Raw genomic sequence first — 21857 nt, forward strand, 5'->3', positions numbered from 1 at the left:
CGCCCTCTAAAGGCAGGTTTAGGATCCGACAATGAACAAGAAACAGGCCACACACAGATTTCAAAAGAGACAAGTCTCACATTGTAAAGGATTTATTGCAGGCAAAAAATACTGTAAATAATATGTACAAACTATAAAACAGAAGTTATTTTGTATGGGATCCATAGATGCTGGTAAAAACAAATACAGCTTTGGAGTAGTTTAACCAAAAGTTCCTGTTTTCACTGACAAACAGTTTGAACAGAATCTGTTGGTATATCAACAAACATTTAATACAAAATCCTCCCCTGAAACAAGAAGTTGACACTCCTAAACAAATAGGATGCCAAGCATTTTTCTAAAAAGGCTAATTTGAACCTTGAGTATTGAAGGAAAAGGTCAAACATCCTTGAAGTTCGAACAGATTTTGAGATGATTCTGGACAATCAGTTTGTGGCTACCTGCTGGCAAACTGTGTTTTTTTTTTGTTTCAAAAACCCATCCTCTTTATATGCATAGTCTGCTCTATGGTGCTTAGTTGCCAAGATGAACGATACATCCACGCTCTGACAGATGTCCTCAAAACAAAATGGATTCAAGTGGCATGGTGGCATGTTCAGTAGAGCCCAACACCAAGTGTGGACATTGGAGAAATATAGAAATGTACCTTTAACTAGGAATCTATACAGGAAAGATTCCATCTATTGTTCTACCTCCAACACTCAGCATTGTGTTCTACTGCATAAAGCACAGCGTGTCCCTCAGCTGGTAACTATGTACTCTCATTTATTATACAGTTAGTATAGCAATCAAACTACGCACATGTGATGACACTGAGCTGACTATGCAGATCAGTTCATTCATTTCAGTTTAAAATCTAGGAATTCACAGCACACACAGTTTCCTCCCTGTGGCATTCAGACTGACTGAGAGGGAAGAAATGTTTGTTTTTGTCAATGAAAAGAGTCCAAACTGAAGCGGAAAACAAAAAACTGTACAGCACCCAGAAAATGCAAACTTAAAACTGTCTTGAGGAACTTGTAAGATTAAAGGATCCAGTTGATTGTCCCCCATCTTCCAACTAACCCAAATCCACCAACACCTGAAACTGGGGTTCCAGGCAATGCAAACTATGCACAGGATTTCTAAAAAAAGAAATTCAATTAACAATTTGAATGCTAGTTCTCTTTGTTCTTCCCAGTAGCAAACATTCCAGAAAGGTCAACACGAAGGATACTGCATGTGCCTGTTCAGTCTTTCTCAACTTCCCCTCTCACTGTTTTCGTTTCATTTCCGATTCTAGACAGAACTTCTCAAAAGCTTCCTCAATTTCAGGGTCCATCTCGTCCTCGTCGAAAAGCCTGCAAAAATATTTTAAAGAAATTGTTTAGTGTACAGAACAACTTAAACCACAACAGTTGAAAGTCACACACACACACACACACACACACAAAAGAGTGAGGCATTAACGGGTTGCTAGGGGCCACGCCAGCTGAAACACCTCTATGCTGACTCATCTAAATGGAAGGCTGTAGCTTCCCCTGTTGCATTGTGGGACAGACAATCCCCTCCAACTGACTGATGAGTCCAGTCGAGGGGCCCCCCGGTCAACAACCTTACACTGACAGGTCATGTGATATGGGTCAGCGGGGGCAGCAGCTATCCTAGGTCTGTGCGGCCATAAAACTACCACATCAAGCCCTATTTCTTTTTTTTGTACGGGTGACTGCCTTCTATCAACTGGTATCTGCTCCGCACTAAAAATGCATGAAAACAGATGCGATCGAAAAGAGGGTGAGGCGTCCTAGGTGAGAGGTCACTGGAAAGAGCAAATCCTTCAGGTAACGTCTACGTTAGAGATGACTTTCAACCAGTTAGACTCACGAGTCACTCCCGTTCTCCTCGTACAGATCAGGTTCTTCCCAATCTCCCCTGTCCAGAATCTCCTGGTATTTTTCAGAGTATTCTGAAAAGGAATAAGACAATCATGTGGAGGGTTTAGTGTCGAGGCTAAAGCCACGTTCCGTAGATTTAGAAGTTTCCAGAGTGCAGTGCCGAGTGTGCATTTGATATGCTCACCTGGGTCGGCCGCTGTGAAAGGAGTACCATCTGTAGTGTAGAAGGTAGGTTCATTCTGGAAGAAAAAAAACACCGCAAAAAGAAGATTTTCAAAAATCGGAGCTTCAATCATTTAACTGTCGTAACCGATATAAAAATCCACAGACGATGGTGGCAGTTCTCCCTCGAGAGAACATTCCAGACTGTAATCACCATGAAGTAGTTGGGGTCGTTGTCGGGCGTGGCATCGCTGGCGGCGGCAGCCCCGAGGACACGCCCCCAGTTACTGGACCTCAGCTCCACCAGTCGCAGCAGCATCTGCTTCACGTCCCTGTGAGACGCAAAACAAACACACGGTTATGGATTCGCTTAATCATGCCCCACAGCCTGTCCCCCCTACGCCCCACAGCCCGTCCCCCCTACGCCCCACAGCCCGTCCCCCCTACGCCCCACAGCCCGTCCCCCCTACGCCCCACAGCCCGTCCCCCCTACGCCCCACAGCCCGTCCCCCCTACGCCCCACAGCCCGTCCCCCCTACGCCCCACAGCCCGTCCCCCCTACGCCCCACAGCCCGTCCCCCCTACGCCCCACAGCCCGTCCCCCCTACGCCCCACAGCCCGTCCCCCCTACGCCCCACAGCCCGTCCCCCCTACGCCCCACAGCCCGTCCCCCCTACGCCCCACAGCCCGTCCCCCCTACGCCCCACAGCCCGTCCCCCCTACGCCCCACAGCCCGTCCCCCCTACGCCCCACAGCCCGTCCCCCCTACGCCCCACAGCCCGTCCCCCCTACGCCCCACAGCCCGTCCCCCCTACGCCCCACAGCCCGTCCCCCCTACGCCCCACAGCCCGTCCCCCCTACGCCCCACAGCCTGTCCCCCCTACGCCCCACAGCCTGTCCCCCCTACACCCCACAGCCTGTCCCCCCTACACCCCACAGCCTGTCCCCCCTACACCCCACAGCCTGTCCCCCCTACACCTCATGCCTCTCCACAAAGCAAGCCCTGTGCCCTGAATGGATCGACTGCAGGAAATCTGAATGTCAGTCGAAAGGGTAGGTGACGTTGTGTTCCCACCGCACACCTATCAGATCACAAACAATAACTTCCTCAAACCCACACACACACAAAACCCTCCACATCACACACACACCACCTGCTGCAGGTGGCATCCAGGACAATGTTTTCTGTTCTTTGGATCAGCTGGTCCATGTCGGATTTGCCCGCTTTCTTCCATGTGTCCTCCAGGACTGAGCCTGTCAACTGAAGGTCACACAAACACACATTAGGTTGGCAGGCGAGCATGAGGCTCAATGACTTCCTACAGAACCCCGGTACGGTCTGGACAGGCTGGCTCAGGTGTTCTCTCACCTTGAGCAGTTTGACCGCACAGATCAGGTTTCCGTCGACTGGGTTGGAGAACAAGGCGTTCATCAGGTCCTTCAGAGCGTTCTGCAGGATCTCCGCTCGACACGGTGGCCCCTTCGCACTCTTCACCTGGAGGGGAAACACACAGGGGGTCAGATGGCTGAGCGGTTAGGGATTCAGGCTATTAATCAGAAGGTTGTTGGTTCGATTCCCCGGCCGTGCAAAATGACGTTGTGTACCCTGGGCAAGGCACTTCACCCTACTTGCCTCGGGGGGAATGTCCCTGTACTTACTGTATGTCGCTCTGGATAAGAGCGTCTGCTAAATGACTAAATGTAAATGTCAGATGCCTGTTCTCCTACCCTGAAGTACTCGAGTGCTGATGTCATGTATGTATTGTAACGTATGTAATGGTTTCTTTCATTGAAAGTAATGTATAGAGGGGTATTTCAACATGCAACCTCTTGATCTGCAGCCGTATGCTCTAACCACTGAGCTATCCCCCATCCGTGATAGAATGTTAATCTGGTTAGATGGTAGGAGAAGTGGTTGTCATGAGAACCGTGACCCGGGCCTCCTCACCTCCAGGTTGAGGTAGAGCTCTCCCAGGAACAGCACGTAGCAGTGGAAGCTCTTCTGGGTCTTCTCGTTACCCTTCACTGCTACATCTCTCTGCTCGTACTCTGTACGGCACCTGCAGAGGGAACGAGATGCGCAGAGAAGGAAGCAGTCAGACAAACGGACAGGGGAGAAAGTGCATTGGAGGTTTGCAAATCTGAAAGGATTTGAAGATTACATGAGAAGTGTATGGAACACGAGCACACTTTTTTTCCCCAAACGAACCTTTTGAGGAGAAGTTGCCGGAAATTGCCACTGGCAGGACTGATTGTAATATTATGAGACAGGTAGTTACAGAGTCGAGCTCCAGTGTAGGCAAAGTTTGGGATGGCGGTGGACTGCAAAACAAAGACACTAATTAGGAGTCGAATGATGTGAAATTAAAACAGTCTTCTTTCGCTTTAAAAGCATTATTCAGAATCCGTTGATGTTGAGTGTGTGTGAGAAAGAGAGCGTTCCAGCATCGCCCACCTGAGTGTATATCAGCTCCACTAGATCCTCAAGCAGCTTCTCAGTGGTGACCCAGGAGTTCAGCATGCAGGCTATGTGCTCGACATCCGTCTCAAAGGATCCCGGAGAAGAACTTAGGTGGGCGAGAAACTCTTCCACCATGTCAGAGAGTGACTCCCCCCCATAAAATCCATCGCTGCCATCTTCCCAGACAGGCTCCTGTGATGGGAGATAAGATTGTAGAGTGATTAGCTTGGACATTGCTACTGTAGCTCACTTGATAAGACAGCACATCAATTCATTATTGCTTTCTGGCATGGTTACCAACATGGTTACCAACGTGACCTTATTTTTAAACTAGAGCGATAAGACGTAGACTTGATATGCTATATTATATTATGGATCACAAACAATCTAGGAAATTGGCAAACCTATGTAGCCAGCTCCTTAAAAATCTTTTTTGTTTCCGTGATATCGTCATGTAGGCCTACCTCGTCATATACCTCGTACTGGCTGACTTGGCTGGTGGTTGGAACAAACTCTTTAGCGTTAACCGACAGGGTAGATGTCTTCACCAAGTCCACGTTGCGCCCCTGCGATGCTGGCGTGCTGTTGTTAGTGTGTGTGGCTGGGTGATGTTTGCCTGCTCTTCTGCCATCTGGAGACACAAATTTACACCCAGTTTGTGAATATTGTCATTTGATTATTTGTATTAGCTCTAGTCATACCGTAGCAACATCCTACAACAGCTGTAAAATGCTGTTGAACTGCTTTCTCCTGGGCCAAATTATCTACATTGCTAGAGTAGCTCTTAAAATAGAGGTTAAAGTTAAAATCCAACAATACTCGTTATAATTGAAGTGCTAGAGATCATAAATAGAGTATCTGACCTAGTTGCTTTAGTGTGCTTAATTTAGAAGCTGTCTCAACGTCTGCATTAGCAAGCAGGTTCATGTGACATTGATACAGTAGATAGCTGTAGCCTAATTAGCTTTGTGCTTACTGCTAATGCTAGCACTCGCCACCTGAAACGTTCAATTTGTAGAAAGCTGGGTACTAGTTTATTCGTTGGTAATGTTGAGGCGGCAATCAGAGCAAATTAATAGCTCGTTATGTAAAGAAGACGGCGTAATAGCTAGTAAGCTAGATACAACAAAGTTAGCTAGTCTTCCTAGGTAGAGCTAGCTAACGATGAAATATGAACGCGACAGCTGGACAATGTTCATCTGGGGACGCTAAGCTAACCAGCTAGCTAGAGTAGTACAAGCAGGTGACATGCCATGGTTGGTTGTTGACATGCACCACCCACCAACAATCGGGTCAAATACAAAATAGTCTATACTCTTACCTCCGCCGATTGCATCGCCACCGCTGCCAGTGTTGTTCTCAACCAAGGGTGGCGAAGTCCTAGGCTGTCTCAGCGGCTCCCGTTGGTTGAAAACATAGGTTTTGGCATCCCCGTCGCCTCCACCTGCACCGGTTGACTGTTGACGAGTTCTCCCTGCCCCGGGAGCTCGGTCAAAATTTTCAGTTATATTTGACATGGCTTGTTTGGTGGGGAGGGGGCAAGCGTGAGGGGCCTGTTGAAAGGCACGACTCACAACAGCATTCAATTAAAAAAATAGCTACCGGATTCGTTTAGTTCTCTAGCTATTATCCGTTAATATACGGAGGAATCCAGCCTCTACCCTATCTCGCTTTCATATTTACAGTTTCTGTTTCGAAGCAGGGTGAAGCTAGCCTCAGTCAACCTCTTTTCCGGTTGATGTTATAAATATATTTCAAAATAAAGGTCACGAGACGTTTAATGTGAAGTTAACTTTCTTTCCCAAAACTTGCAGTAAAATAAACAGATTGCAGTTACCATAACATAAGCAAGAACATAAAATTATGTTAAAGCTAAAGAGTAAAAAAATCGTTTTAAAAGATAAACGTGCATTTATTTGATGAAAAAACAAAATTGAAGATCTAGGACTGCATTAGCACGTCTCAGACCATGCTCCTTGTTACAACGAATTGGCAAAACCGGACATTTAAATGAGGTCTATCGAGGCCAGTTTCACGACGATACCAGAGCATTCTCTGACTACACTCTTATTTCTACCGGATATTAACACATACCGCTATATCCTAAGGGGGCCACTTCCTTCAACAACAAATCCGATTACCCACCTCCTCTATACCTGAACAAGATAGCGACCTCAAGGGACAAGGAGTGATAGAGCAACCAACAGTCGCAGGGATGTTATCACAACATGGCTCAACTGGAAATCCACAAGGTATTAAAACAAAAACTCTCAAATCGTACGATGGGGCGTGTAAATCAGTTTATCAGTGACGGAGTGATTGGATGAATGAAAGTCAGTATAGGGTGTTGTGTGTTCCAACTATAAAAATAAATCCATAATCAAACACAACTTGTCATATGGGGGAGATGGAGGCTTCAGGAATGTTGCAGGCTCATTTAAGGTATCTGGACCCAGGTGTGCCTCATCAGCACAGGTGTGCCGCATAAGGACCGACAAACCTCCCAGCTTCGCGCACCGTTCTCTGCAGCCAAACAGAACAAGGAAAATTGACGTTTCATTATTACCTCGACTCGTTTCTCATATTATTGTTTTTTCTTACAGTGCAAAGCTTGTCTCTAGGTGGCAGAACAGACCTGAAGTTGTGATAAGGAACTTGAACCCAATACTATGAGCACATTTGGTAAGAATAGCACATAATGTGGTATTGGATTATAACATATTATAACTTGAATGACATCTTAAGTAATAACACACTATAGATTTAAGTATTACCGTTGTAAACTGTAAACATGCCTCCAACATATCTGATTCCCTGTGGTGAATTCAGTACATGAACTTCTGATACATTCAGTTGTGCAGCACAAGTCTCACATCAAACAAAGAATAATTTTCATGAGACAAGTACGATTGGATGCATTTTGCCCATGTTTCCATTTTCAGTTGCCCTAGCCCAGTGGTTCTCAACCCTGGTCCTCAGGGCATGTTTTAGATGTTTCCCTGCTCCAACACACCTGATTCAAATAAATGGGTCGTTATCGAGCTCTGTAGGAGTCTGGTAACGAACATGCATTTGAATCAGGTGTGTTGGAGCCAAGAAACACCTAAAACGTGCAGGACAGGGGTTCCCTGAGGACCAGGGTTGAGAACCACTGCCCTAGCCTGATGCAAATGTGCCAAAGTTAAATGTAAAAGAAAGCTTTCTGCAATCTGCTTGCACGCATACTTTCCCACACATCCCCACAAACACACAAGTTTTGATGCACTGGGCTTTCATGTTAAAAAACAAAAGTGTATTCATCCATCACGGATCAATGGGGGCCACTACAGGGACTCTGTCCCTGTAGTGGAAGGCAGTTAAATCAATGCCTGATTAATAATTCTAATTTCACCACTTTCTGGCCAAGCGTTATTATAATCACATTCTACCTGGGCGTTGAATAAAGCATTGTTCACTGCAGGGATGACATCTTTCTCTGGCTGTCTAATGTGGTTTCTTTCTCCTGCCATTTCCCACCACAGTTAACGTACTTCCTATTTATAAGCCATGTGGTCATTCATTATCAGTTGTACCTCCCTTTTTTGTCTTTCTGACAAGCATTAGTTTCTATCTTTCTGCTCACAGCTGTTCAAGGTCTCTGGAGTAACAAATGAAGAAAACATGTCTGCGTAATTTGTCTCTTCACCGCCATGTGGTTGGCAGGGGCAAAGGTAAGGTTTCTTGTGAGACAAATATAACAGTTGATGATGTGGGCTGTGCTTGATTACTAATTAAACATTATTGGCCTTGAGGCCCTAATTCTTGGGTTTCATCTTAATATTAAAATGTAGAAATACTGAAAGTCTGACAATATCAATACAACATAGCTTAAAATCTCCCATGAAACAAACCTGTCATTTATCTGGTTCACATTTCTTCCTGGTGGGATAGGTAGCAGGACTTTCCCTTCAGCGATATATGGGAGCCCTCAAACCTCTGATTACAATATTATCACAACTTCAGAATACATTAGATTGAAACTAAGTGCTTTTTGGGTCCTTGGATTTCTTTCTCTACCATTGAATGGTACAGAACCACCAAGGATGCTTGAGGCACAAAGGCCCAGAGTAATCTCAGGAGTTAACACTCTTAGGTTATGAGGAGTTGGGGCAAATTTGCCCCTAGTTGACACTTCTCTAGGGCACACAACTCAGTATGAAGATACAAGAGAGGAACCATTTTTCATATAAAAGAAGTGCTTGATAAAGACACCCGAGAGGTTACAGACTGCCCACGGCAGGATGAAAATAAACGCATGGAAATGTAGTAAGAAAGACATTTGGGATAGCCAGGCCTTTGGATTTATCAGTCCAATGGGTCTTTGCCTAATATCCTTTTGTGCTGGCGGCATATTGAAAAGAGGAAAGAGTATGGAGAGATAATCAGCTGATTGAAAGGTCACGGAAAGTTAAGCAGGCCCTAAGCAGGCCTTGACTCTGCAATTCCGATAAGATATAAATGTCCATGTAAGTGGGAATGAGGAAAAAAAATACCCCCGTTGTCCCATTTGTGCTATCACTCAACTAATCGCTCAACTGTCAGTCAAAATAATAGTGTCGACTGGCCAGTTTAAAAACGTGCTCAGAGGGAGAAGTTATTTTTAGTTCTGATTTACAGTGTCTCAGACAGGATCCTTTATGTATGGCATAGTCGAATATTCAAGTGGTTGTTACAGCTCTTGATAATGTATTCAGTAAATTGCATGTTCATGTTCAACCTAGCAAGAGTGTAAGATTGCCTGAGGGGGAACAATGTACTTGTACATACATAGTTGTGATGCAGTGTCAAACCCATCACAATACTAGGACATCGTGTTTCACAAGTCAAGTCATTAAAGAGAAAGTCTGTTATTTTAGGAATTCTCTGGATGAGTCACATTGCTTTAAAGGTTATGGGCAACAGAATGAATCTTCTGAAGGGGCAGCTGTTGTCAAGGGTGCTTTCCAGTGAGTTATTGTTGATAGAGGGAAGGTCACTCTAATTCTCCCCCGTGGGGGATCAGTGGGTAGGATGAGGGCGATAAGTAAATGTGCTTTTTAATGGGCTCTGAATGAGTGGAGGCAATCTGCACAGTCTCAAGGTGTCCAGGGCACCCAGGCAGGGTGACTGGGTGGCTGGCCTCTATCATTATTAGTGATATCATAGATCAGATAAGGAGGAGAATGAAAGCTGATGATGAATTTGGCGGCGCTGGTCTACTGCAGAGTTAGTGGGACAGGCTTGGGAGAGGATAAGGTCATGGTTAAAGGACACCTTTCCATGGTGGCTGCAAGGGACAACCCAAGTACTACATCATGCAGATCATAAGGCCATCTATCTGAGGGCTTGTGTTGAAGGTCAGAAGATGAGTAACCTGAAAAGTTGCCTCCTGTCAACTTCAGGTTGCAAGCCTGCACACATTCTTACAATAAACTTGAACTTGTTTATCATACTGTACAATGTTGACGCCACTAACGTCTTAGAAATGTATATGTCATTTGTATTAATCTTTCTTAAAGCTCGGTGTCCCTACATACTTCTGATCTTCCTTTTGAGTCACCGTTCAAGATGGACGTGGTTGCTATGGTGACCCTGCTGAGGACCATGGTGAAAAGTACTTTAGAAAAAACAAGTCCTTCAATCATTGACCTGAGTAACAGAATTACCAGCTGTGTGGCTCAGGGAGAGAGCTGAAAGTGTTTTATTGTCGTGCACATGACTTGCAGCCACATACGATGTAACCTTAGACTTTTACTCCAGAACTAGTCTGGCCCACATGCAGGTTCTCAGAAGTTGAATGGCTCTTTGGTTTACAGGGATTTGAGTGAAAGCTCAAACCACAGCAGTAGTGGCTTTGAGAATGGTGCCAGCAATCCACTGTTATTGCAATGAGGAAATTCAGCTTTCTTCCAAAGCTTCCTGTCTCTGGCTTTAATGCTTTTCACAGATGTTCAAGAGTGAGTACACTTCCTTAGACAGAGATCACATGTCCAACATTGACAGGGAACCCAAACACCAGCTCCTTAAGGGAGGGCTGGAATGTAAAGTGAACATGTCTAAGCATATTATGTGGCTTAAATAAACACATTTCTAAGAGTACTATCAAATGGGTGCTGCAGATTGTTTTTATGTAGTGGTGGTACCAGTGAATGTAAAACCTGTCAGTGGGATTTGTGGTCTCATAATTCAGGATATGAACACCATGGTTAAGAGTAATGACTTGCTGGGTACACCAACACAGAGGTGCATTCTACTGTATAATAATACAAGTATAAGCGCACAATTAAAGATGTAGGTTCGTGCCGTGTGGTATGACTAACTACTTTCTACTCGAATAAATCTTTTGGAGAGTCGCTGGTAATTCATGCAATATAGATTTTTTTACATGAAGAAAGTAGCCAGCTGGGATAAACATTCATAGTTCACTGCATCTTCGCCTTGAACATTACATGTTTTTTTCGACCCATGCAGTCTTCATCTCCAAGGGGCATACTTGTGTTGACGCAACAGCTGCATGTGGAAACATTTAGTTCATAATAGATGGCTATGTTACAATAATTGCGTTAGACAACACGACTGGAAACATGAGGCATGTGAATAAAACATGTAAAAGACACTGTTATGCGAAAAACACGGTTCCTTCGTCTGTTTTGCCCACATGGGGTCGCAAGTGGATGGCAATTGGCAGAATATCAAGATGAAAAAAATACATTGGATTTAGCCATAATTTAACATTCAAATGTAATTTATATACGCTGATGCCTAAAAATGTTGTGTAGGCCTACTCCAGGGATTCCTTTAGGCTATATATATATAGAAGAAAAGTTATTATCAAACTGTCTTGTGTTTTCCTCATTCAGGCTACTCGTCTTCTGTTAGTTACATTGATATTTTTCATTGTGGGCCAGTATATCCAATTTGATGTTTTATAACATAGCCATTACTGACCATATTGGTTCGTATTAAGTAGCCTAATGGTTGTGTAAATCACTGCAGAGTCTGTTAAGCGAAAAGAAACATGCATTCATATCAAATGTAAACAACCAGAAATGTAGGCAAACCTAAATAACCAAATAGCACATTTATGGACACATCCACGTTGCGTGCGTGATTGCGCTCTATGCTTACAACACCACACGCCCCCTTCAAAAAAATTGTCAATCCAAATGGTCTCCAAGAACTCTTCCTTCCTCACTCGTTTTCCGTCGACCTTGTCGCAGTGTGCTGTACCCTGCACAACAGTGGATTTATGGCGATTTTAACTTTTCGCATGTTCAGAAGACTGAATTGCATACCCAACTGGAGCAAGGAAGACTAGCCTGTGCTTTTGATACGGCACATGCAACCATGGTCACAAGTTTAATGATAGAGTATAGACTATAAAACATGGAACTCTTAAAAAATAACTTGATAAACATCACACAAATCATCTAAAAGAGTGTATTTTAATTTCATCATTTTTGTTCCCGCCATACATCGATGCTGGAGTTGCGCGTGATTAGAATTTGTATTCTTCCAAGAGGTAAGGTGACACCTGAAGAACTGTTTGGAAAGAGCGAACATGTTTTTCTACGGCTACTTCATAATTCAACAGAATGTCAATTAAAGAAAATAATTTGAGAATGGTGGTGATATTCTTACGGACTACCATTACGCATTGTCAAGAAACTTCGGGCGCAGGAGTAAGAACATCAGTAGGCAGATGATGTGAAGGACACTGAGATACCCGAAAAAATGTTGTACATTTTCTGTAATCCTAAAATGATGTGACAAGGTTTTAACAAGTCTCGGCTTTCTCGTATATTTATTCACAAGAAGAAAATACTCAAAAGCACTACCTAACACAGAAAAGTGTCTTCACACAGTGCAAATCATTTTTCTATCCGGCCAGGTTTGACTTGTTTGAAGAATAACTGCGTCTGTCTTGATTTTTGTATTTAGCAGTACCGTGTAACCCAAACCCTATGACAAACTTGTGAAAACCATATTCGTAAAAAAATTACCACATTTTCGGCAGTTTCAGATGCAATCAATGCCTTGTCGTTTTTGAAGAAGGCTATTTGATAACGCAGGTCATTTTGATGGATGTTTTTAAAGAGGCAAAGAAGATGATGCACATCTGCGCGCTTCAGGCAATCATGGTACTTCTAGGGGGTAAGTGTAATTTAGTTAAATATTAACAAACATTTTACTCCCTAAACATTTCAAGCATCTAAATTCTATTAGAAGACTTTATTGGGTACAATGTTGATAATTCATAATAAATTGAAGCCAGCCCATTTTCAGACATTAGCCTATCCAATATACAATTCAGTGTTGTTTTGAAGTTGTCTTTTATGTTGTACAGGGGAAATGTATTAGCAGAAAACATATAGCCTATAATAAACCATGCTACTTTGTAAAGAGACTGCACCTATTTATGTTATTGCCTATAGTTTTATACTGACAAAATGAATGGATTGGAAATATTTGTTGCCTGCATCAGTGCTTTGTACCACCAGCAAAAATCATATCAGATTTGCATTGGGTGTTGTTGCAAAAAGCTTTCCCCAGATTTTTTATTTTTAATGGCCAGTGTGATATCGTGCAGAGTCTTAAGGGTCTTGCTATAGACATCCAGACATTTTTCACAGAAGCAACACAGAAATACCCATTTTGCACATTCTGGGCATGGCGAGCATGGTAGTGATTGAGAGACAGGTTCAGAGGAAAAATTGCAGCACATTGCATAATGTGTCAATTCTTCACATACTGTATGCATTATTCCATTCCTGGCTGCAGAGAAGTCAAAGTTGTCTGAGGTAGGACCAGTCACAGCACAGAAGCCTGAATTAGGAATAGTGTACTCTGATTAGAGCTGAAGAGCTGTTCAGAAAAATCCAGTTATTTCTTGCAACTTTAGCAGGCATACTGGAAAGGCATATTTTTTAATTGTGTTTTTTTTTCTAGTGCAGATCTCGATTTAGCTTAGTTCCATTCATGAACATCCTGTCTTAGAAGTCACTTACCACAATCACGGCTTTTATCACCGTCTTGACTTGGATTCAACTGGAGTGGGGCTACATCTGGAAGGAGATTGTTCCCTTCCAAATAAAAGGACCATTTAACAGTAGGCTACCAAGTCACAGACATTATAGAATGGAAGATAGTTTGAGTGCATGTTGTTCAATCTTACCACAAAAACAGCACCCCTAAGAGGATAGTATTTATACACCTGTGTGATGTTCATGGCCTTGAAGGAGAGGAATTTTTGATGGCCGCACAACAGAATCATATTCTGTCAAAATACTGGCCAGCACTAGTCTTAAGTTGTTACCAGTATAAAAACACAAAGTGCCATTGTAGTATGAAAGTATGCATTAATTGGCACCCATATCCATCACCTCTTCTCATAAACTTTAAGAGGAAATGCAATGTCTCTTCTACCCCTGTTGTACATGAGCCAATGCTTTTTGACTGTCAGAACATTTGATAATCTGCTACGGTCTTAATTGAACTGGCAGAACTGCCTTGTGGGATCCAGTGATCCAGTAGGGAAATCAACCTGCTTCTACCTAACACCCATCAGCTGTCATCGAAGGCTGATGCAAAGGGGGATCAAGCATGAATACTCCACAATCTCCATCTCTAAGTACCTAGCACTCCAACCATGCTGTCCTCTCCTTCAACCGAACAGTGTGTAGTTCCTGGCATCGCAATGTTCTTCGACTATAGGATTTTCTCAGACAAGGACAGTGTGAACACAGCTGCAGAAGATTGTCAAGTGTTTCTCTGGTTGTTCTGATGCTTTAATATGCGCGTTGAGGGAGTCACTCAACCATGATATGATGGTTTTCTCAAGTGTGAGCCCATCTATTTGCAAGAGGAAGTGAAGAACTATCACTGTCCTCGGCGTGATCCACTCTTCAGTGATCCACTCTTCAGTGATCCACACTTCAGTGATTCACACTTCAGTGATCCACTCTTCAGTGATCCACACTTCAGTGATCCACTCTTCAGTGATCCACTCTTCAGTGATCCACACTTCAGTGATCCACTCTTCAGTGATCCACTCTTCAGTGATCCACACTTCAGTGATTCACTCTTCAGTGATCCACTCTTCAGTGATCCACACTTCAGTGATCCACACTTCAGTGATCCACTCTTCAGTGATCCACTCTTCGGCTGTGAGTCAGCCGTGGATCTGTGTTGGGTTCCCTGGGTGGCTGTGTCTTCAGTGCATGCTTCTGGTGGTGCAGTCTCCTCCAGATATGAGGCAGGAACAGAAATGGGTTCCTCATCATTTGCTCATATCCAAAAATGACTCCTCTGCTCCTCAGCCCATTCAGGTTCGCTCATCATTCCCTCTGCTTTCATGTTCCCTCCTCTTGACTATTCTGGGAGGTCACGGGAGGTCAAAGACAGTTGAGTTTGTTTCAGATCTGGCTTGTACGGACTGCCTGCGTGAGTCCCTGTGTCAAAGTTTTGTTCAAAAGCTGACGTCCAATCCAAAGTCAGTTTGTGTGTCTTATCAAGGCTGCCTTGTCGAAAGCTTTTCCTTTATTTCATTCAGAGCAGAATTGCCAGGGTTTTTGACAGTTCTAGCATGAGCCTGATGACTTCCTGGTACCCACACAGGGTCCATGGGGATGAGGGGGGAGTTGATCTGCCCGCATCATCCAGAGGACCTTGTTCCCAGGAATGGAAGCGGTTGGTGATAAACTCTTTGTTAATTCTGGGCTTGAAATTGAACTGTTATTTTTTATTATGCTGTGATTAATTACCTTCTGGCAAATGTATCTCAGACATCGGACACAGTCACCTACTGTCAACTGGGAGTCAGTTGGCTGAGCGGTGAGGGAGTCGGGCTAGTAATCCGAAGGTTGCCAGTTCGATTCCCGGTCATGCAAACTGACGTTGTGTCCTTGGGCAAGGCACTTCACCCTAATTGCCTCGGGGGAATGTCCCTGTACTTACTGTAAGTCGCTCTGGATAAGAGCGTCTGCTAAATGAGTAAATGTAAATGTACTGTCATACTCAGAAGGTCATTATGACATGATCATGTCAGAAGGTGAGAGAAAAGTTGATGTAAAACAAAGTCCTCCTGCATTCTTTTCAGTTCCAACAATCATTGCTGACATTTTAGAAAATACTTGTATTTTGGAATTCAGTATGCGTTTGTGTAACTAAGGACAACGCTGCTCATTAGTTACACAGAGAAAAGGAAGATGAAGTGATGAGTCACGGACATTAATATTCCAGTTTAAACCAGATGGTTCCAAATGCACAAAATATCACTGATTCTATTGGTTTGAATTAGAATTATTTTCAATTTAATAAATCAATAAACATATCCGATGACACATTTTCATGGGTGACATTGGGATTGAACCCCAGTTTAAGACCAACTGTAGAGTCCAGCAAGATGTGTAAACTCAACTGTCTGAGATAATCCTGTCATTTTCCTTCCTTTCTCTCCATTGAGGCACAGAAAGAGATCCTAAGGTGACTTTTCTGCCGCCACAGTAACACAAGGAGGAAACGTGAATTTTGACTGAATGTCACAGCTTGTCGTAACTACACAGGCTTTGAGCATAAAAAAGAAAACATATTGATGTCCAGAGGAGCAAATAACACTGTTCATATCAGATAAATGGTATCACTTCACAGTTTGTATCCAATATAGGCTACAGGAAATGTTCTCCCAGTATAACAATAATCTACTAATGTGCTGTGCTGATATGACTTTGAAGCGACTCATGTACTAAGTTTTCATTACTGCATTAATAGAGATGCTATTGTGCAGGGCTTCCTGTAGGAAAAAATGTTAAGCCGGCATAACACAATAATAGATATTAATGCAATATGTTGTGCTTGGAGGCTTCTAAGTTCATATTAAACGCAACACGATTACACATGAGGCCTTTATTCTTTCGTGTACATGACTCTGTTTAATTGAGGTTGTGTAGACAAGGGAATTTACCTCTTTGCAGGACAGTGTCCTCTAGGCTACATATATCATGTACTGTATTTCATGTGGAATTATGCACTGGTGTCTGGACAAAGGCCCCCAGTAGCCGACGCGTGAAACAGGCTGAACGTCTGTCAGGATCAGTTGGAAAGACCAGGGTCAGAGGAGTCAGAAAAGGCTGGGAAAGTGACAGGTGTATGTTGTTGAAAACGGTTGAGAGGTTTGACCCCTCTTTGGGAATCAGTATGTTGTACTTGTGTGTGGAGGTCCATTCCAAAAGAGCGTAGCTTGGATTTACATTTCGGAGGACTTCAGGGTGTACTGTTGAATGAATTTACTGTTAAATGTTGAATTTAATTGGAGCCTCTTTTTGGATGACTGGAGTAGGTTGTTGCTATGGCTTCTCTATCCCAATACTTGTCTTACTGTGGAGAGTTTTCTTGTTGAAGGTGAATCAAAGTGTCTGTCTGTAGTGCAGGATACAACAAGCGTTTTGACAGTTTGACTTGGACAGGTCATGTGTCAACGAGACTTCAGGAAACAGACAACAAAGGCAGTTGATGTTAAAACAACACACAGGACAGCTCTGTTGATATCTCCTGCTCTTGGGTTTGAACTGAATGCCAGGGACTGGCCACACAGACACTGAAGAACTTCCATCATATCTTTCTGCCAAAAGGCTGTTCCTCCATCTGTCCTGTGCCATCTCTCTGGTACAACTGTTTATTAGCCTTGGATCATAACATGGCTGCTTAAATGTTTACTCAGCAATATATGAAATATGAAACCCTGGCTCACATCCAGTCTATCTTCACTCTACATCCACTCCCATCAACTACCTGCTGTGGGCTTGATATCATAAGTAGGAGCTGTAGGTATAATTCTTGTTTTATGATGAAACACCCAAAATAAAGTGATTATTTCATTTTTTTTTTACTTATCACAATCAGCCATGTTGAAGACCTTGTTGAGTAACGTGCTTGACACGTAACAAGGTGGGACTCCTAATTGGGAAGTGGAGTGTTTGTGCGTTGCCAATCAGCAGAATCACATTCTCCCATAATCAGAGTGCAAAGTAATGGCCGCACACAATCAGTGTGCAGTCCTGGCAGGAAAAGGCTAGTTTAACTTTAATGAACTCCGGTTTGACAACCTTCCGTAGTTGACACCTTCTGGGGAAAAAACACCTTCTAACAACTCACAAAACTGCATTCTGCGATATAAAATATATTGTTGTAAAACATACCCCCTCTTCCTCTCATCCTTCTCTCCCCACGGGCCCCCACAACCAATTAGTTGAAGTTGGAACTATTTAAACTGATCTGTGTGCGGAGGCAGTGGACAGGCTGTGGACAGGCAGTGGACAGGCAGTGGACAGGCTGTGGACAGGCTTTGGACAGGCTGTGGACAGGCTTTGGACAGGCAGTGGACAGGCAGTTGGCTGTGGACAGGCAGTGGACAGCTGTGGACAGGCTGTGGACAGGCAGTTGGCTTTGGACAGGCAGTTGGCTGTGGACAGGCAGTGGACAGCTGTGGACAGGCTGTGGACAGCTGTGGACAGGCTGTGGACAGCTGTGGACAGGCTGTGGACAGGCAGTGGACAGGCAGTGGACCGGCAGTTGGCTGTGGACAGGCAGTGGACAGCTGTGGACAGGCAGTGGACAGGCAGTGGACAGCAGTCGACAGGCTTTGGACAGGCAGTGGACCGGCAGTGGACAGGCAGTTGGCTGTGCAGCAGTTCTGTCATGACAGCGACTCGTTGGTGGCTCCTACCAACACTAGTTCCATCCCTGGTAGTGTCCTTCTCCCAACCAGCTCTGGACTCTCTCCCAGGTCAGGCCAGAGGGCATTTTCTGGCAGAAAGCACAGTCCTCTCTTCCAAGCACCACTATCTGCTCCTGCACACACTCACCCTCACCCCAGGGGCTCCTAGTTAAGGCAAATTGGATGGGGCCTCCGCAGAGCACTGAGAATGAATGAACCGAAGAATAACACATGGATTAGCCCTGGAAAATTACTACTGTTTTATTCAAATGAGATGCGAAATGGATGAAGATGTTCTGCTACTGCTGAGGCTTTCAGACTTGCCCTCGTCTCAACCTTTCCCCTTCTCATTGCTCTGTCCTTCTCGGCTTCAATTTATTACTCAGGTACTCTACATTTAAACAAACTCTTCATTTATGAGAGCTACCCTCCCGGCTGCACACACACGCTCCCAGCCCTCTCTCCCTCTGGCCTTAAAAAAATAAAAGAAACTCCAGCTTTTCTGTATTATCGCTAGTGGAACGAGCAGCAGATAGGATAATCTGTCTCCATACAGTACACATACATTCCAGAATCCCGCGGCTGTGTACCAGCCCCTCCCAGCCCGAGTCAGGGGCCTGGGTTTGAGCCGGACTCTGCCTCCGCTGCTGCAGTCACCGCTCCCCTGCTTGTAATGAATGCCCAGAGACAGTAAACACACACTTGACCTTGGCACCGTGTGTTTTGCTCTGGTGCATGTTCAAACGGAACTGTTGCTTCTTTTGTCTGTTATTGCTCGTAATATGTGGAGTCGTTCAAACCGGGCAAGTCTTGGCTCGAATTTGTCATGAGGGGATCGTGTGTTTAATATTGACCACCAGAATTGACTTCAGCATGTGTTTTCAGCGTCTGTGGAGAGTACAGAGGACGTTCCCTTTTTGATAGTGTCAGCTGTCACTCCAGTTTGTCCTCCAAGGAGACACAAGTAGGGATTACTTTCACCAGGGTGTCACAAACTCATTCAGTCAGTCACACATATCTGGCCAGTCCACTGTAATACTTAAGGGATCCCTTTCACATAAACCGAGCAATATCTCGCAACCGCGGAGACAAAGAACAAAAGCCAATGCATCGGGGTAGTATTAACAATCCTTTCTTGTTCGTTTTGTATTTGGGAAGCTGTGGCCATTTCACCCGAGCGATACCCAGTGCACTGACCTGCATGTCAAGGAGGCGACTTTTGGCCTAGTGAGTAATTTGTCTGGAAATAAAGCAGGGGTTGACGGGGAGCGATGCGGCAGTCTGAAGCAGCCTCCTGTGAATGGAGATGGATGAGGACAGCCTCCGTGCTGTGATATTACACAGTAAACACCAGGAGGACACCACAGAGACCTGCGCTGAGACAACAGCAGGACCCTGGGCCCCAGACATACCCGCATGTGCAGAAAATGAAAGATGGCAAATGTCCAAAAAACGTCCAAGCCGAGACAGTCCTCTCGTGTCCGTTCCAGAAATTAAAAAGGTTTCCGTGAGAAAACGTTAAGTCAGCTATAAAGTTTGTCGCGGTCTTTCGCATATAACGTATTCATTTACGGCAGACTCTTGCATCCAAACGATGTACAGGTGGGGCTTTGAATCAGCAAGCCCTTGATCTGTCAGTCAAACGCTCTCCGGTAAGCTAGCCCCTCCCCTCAAGCCTTAGTCTGAGGTGACAGAGTAGCATTCCCAACAGAGGCACTGATTGTAGTACCATGGAAGAGCAGTGATCAGGGAGAGAGCGCCTCGTCCAGAGAGGGGGAGAGGCTGAGGACCATCATGCTAAAGGCAGGGCTGTGACCAGGCCACTGCAGCCCACTCCTATCCCCTCATAGGCAGCCTGCCTGTCAGCACACTATGTCTCAGCGGCTGGGAATGAAACGCAGACCTTGGCTGGCCCTGAATAATAAGAGCGCACATGAAAAGGCTAGGCTTGTCGTTTGAGGTATCACATGAGAGGGAACTGTCTTTATAAACATATTTTACATTCACAAAATGTTCTTTGTAGTCCAACTTGTGCTCCAATTTCTAGCCTTGGCACTCTTTGTCGGTTTCAGCAGGTTAGCACTAGCTGCCAGGTCGGTGCGTACAGGGTGGAGTTTGCCATCGGTACTCCTGAGTGAATGCTGTGTCAGTATTCCTTCTCGCTAATGTGAATTGGGATGTGTTTTATTCCACAACAACACATATGTTAAGTATATCGAAGGCACACAATGTTCTTTGGGTGAGCTACATCACTGAGACAACATCCAGAAAGTGCTACGACTTGAATATTCTTTTTTTTTGTCGAGTCATTCGGGGTAATGAGAGACTGCATGTGTATATCTGTTTTGTGTTGGTTCCCTAGAGGTGCTGTGGGCCCTCGTTACAATCATTAATTCTGGTTAACCTCACTGATGGGAGGAAAGGCGTGTTCTTTTCTTATGGTCCCTCTGTGGAAATGCGCCTAGTGAACAAACAGAGAGGAGTGAAATAAGCTCATTGTTATTTAAATCCCATTCTGATTCTGGTTACTGTGGACAACTACCGCATCCTCAAGTCTGGTGAGCTGGACCGTCTATCTTGGCAGTTGGACAGTAGAGGCTTTGAAAACACAACGTGCTCCCTCTGCCACCCATATTTCTTCTTAACTAAGAGATGTTGTCGGGAGCAAGACAGCTCGCTGCCTTTCCTTCTGATCAAGTCGGAAATAGAATCCTCCCTCTCCTCTGGTTGTTGCCTAAAGGCTTTATTTTCCTGGATGAAAATAGAGCTACTTGTCTGTGGAGTGAATTCCCACACTGACAAACATTGGGGTTAAACCACAGATTTAAAGGCAGTCCATCTGGGGCTGCAACAAAAGCATTTTTTTCCCCTCAAAAAGAGAGAGAGAGAGGGGCACTTTGAGGTGTAAGCACGCGTCCTCCTCATGCACGTAATTCACAGTCACATTCTCTTTAATGGGCCGTGAATGAAGACCTTTCCTGATTCATTCGTAACAATTATTAAGTCTCTCTTCTCTTTCACAGTTTCGTACGGTTTCATGTTGCTGTAAGTAAGGTACAGAGATGAAAAAACCCCACCTTGGAATACCTTGTTTTTCTAGCCCAGCTCCATTAATGACAAGGAAGTGTTGTCTTGTAGGGTAGGCTTGTGTATGTAGGAAGCACAATGTCAACTGTGTCATCCTGTATGTAGGTGACATTGGGTTAGGTTCATCAATTTCTTTCTTAAGGTGCTGCATTTGTGAATGTGCAGGAATAAGACCCGCCATGCTGCAGTGCTAATTTCTCTTTCTGCAGCTCCATAATAGCTCGCTGCGAATAGAAGAGATTTGAAGAAACCCTTCCCTCTGCAAAAAACGGAAAAACCCCTCAGATAATGAGATTCTCTCTCATTCTTTCCCCCCCCCCCTCAAAGTATTATCCTTGTGTTCCTCGGCCAGCTATTTGAAATACCACCACAGTACAGTAACGACCTGCGGTGACAAAAGTCGTTTGGAAAGATAACGAAAATGCTAAACTAAATGATATGTTCTCTCCTCTCGACTGCAGCTTAACTTATTAAACAAGTTGGTGTGTGCGGTTAGTGTGTGGGTTTCCTCCAGGAGCTTCTTGGTGCAGTGTTTGAAGAG

At 44.4% G+C, this 21857-nt stretch overlaps 2 protein-coding genes across 3 annotated transcripts in view; one reads left to right on the forward strand and one right to left on the reverse strand.

Moving 5' to 3' along the window:
• Nucleotides 1–76: 76 nt before the first annotated feature.
• On the reverse strand, nt 77–6242 carry paip1 (poly(A) binding protein interacting protein 1). 2 transcript variants are annotated; one of them, XM_067231619.1, is made up of 11 exons: nt 5819–6242; nt 4962–5128; nt 4492–4689; nt 4246–4358; nt 3985–4096; nt 3406–3531; nt 3188–3297; nt 2251–2368; nt 2059–2113; nt 1864–1945; nt 77–1340 (listed from the first exon to the last, which is right to left on the reverse strand). In XM_067231619.1, exons 1-11 carry the CDS (start codon nt 6012–6014, stop codon nt 1253–1255), a joined length of 1365 nt encoding a protein of 454 aa, XP_067087720.1. In that variant the 5' UTR covers nt 6015–6242; the 3' UTR covers nt 77–1252. The 2 variants fall into 2 exon arrangements, with proteins under 2 accessions (XP_067087720.1, XP_067087721.1); XM_067231620.1 differs by having other exon boundaries at nt 3191–3297; nt 5819–6239.
• A 6293-nt stretch (nt 6243–12535) lies between these two features.
• The window catches only part of si:dkeyp-14d3.1 (transmembrane protein 132C), a 76682-nt gene continuing 67360 nt past the window's right edge, over nt 12536–21857 (forward strand). The window contains 1 exon segment of the mRNA XM_067230937.1: nt 12536–12669. Within this exon segment, the coding sequence (XP_067087038.1) occupies nt 12597–12669 (73 nt within the window). The 5' untranslated portion in view covers nt 12536–12596.

The sequence above is a fragment of the Osmerus mordax genome, chromosome 28, assembly GCF_038355195.1.
Source record: "Osmerus mordax isolate fOsmMor3 chromosome 28, fOsmMor3.pri, whole genome shotgun sequence".
Classification (NCBI taxonomy): domain Eukaryota; kingdom Metazoa; phylum Chordata; class Actinopteri; order Osmeriformes; family Osmeridae; genus Osmerus; species Osmerus mordax.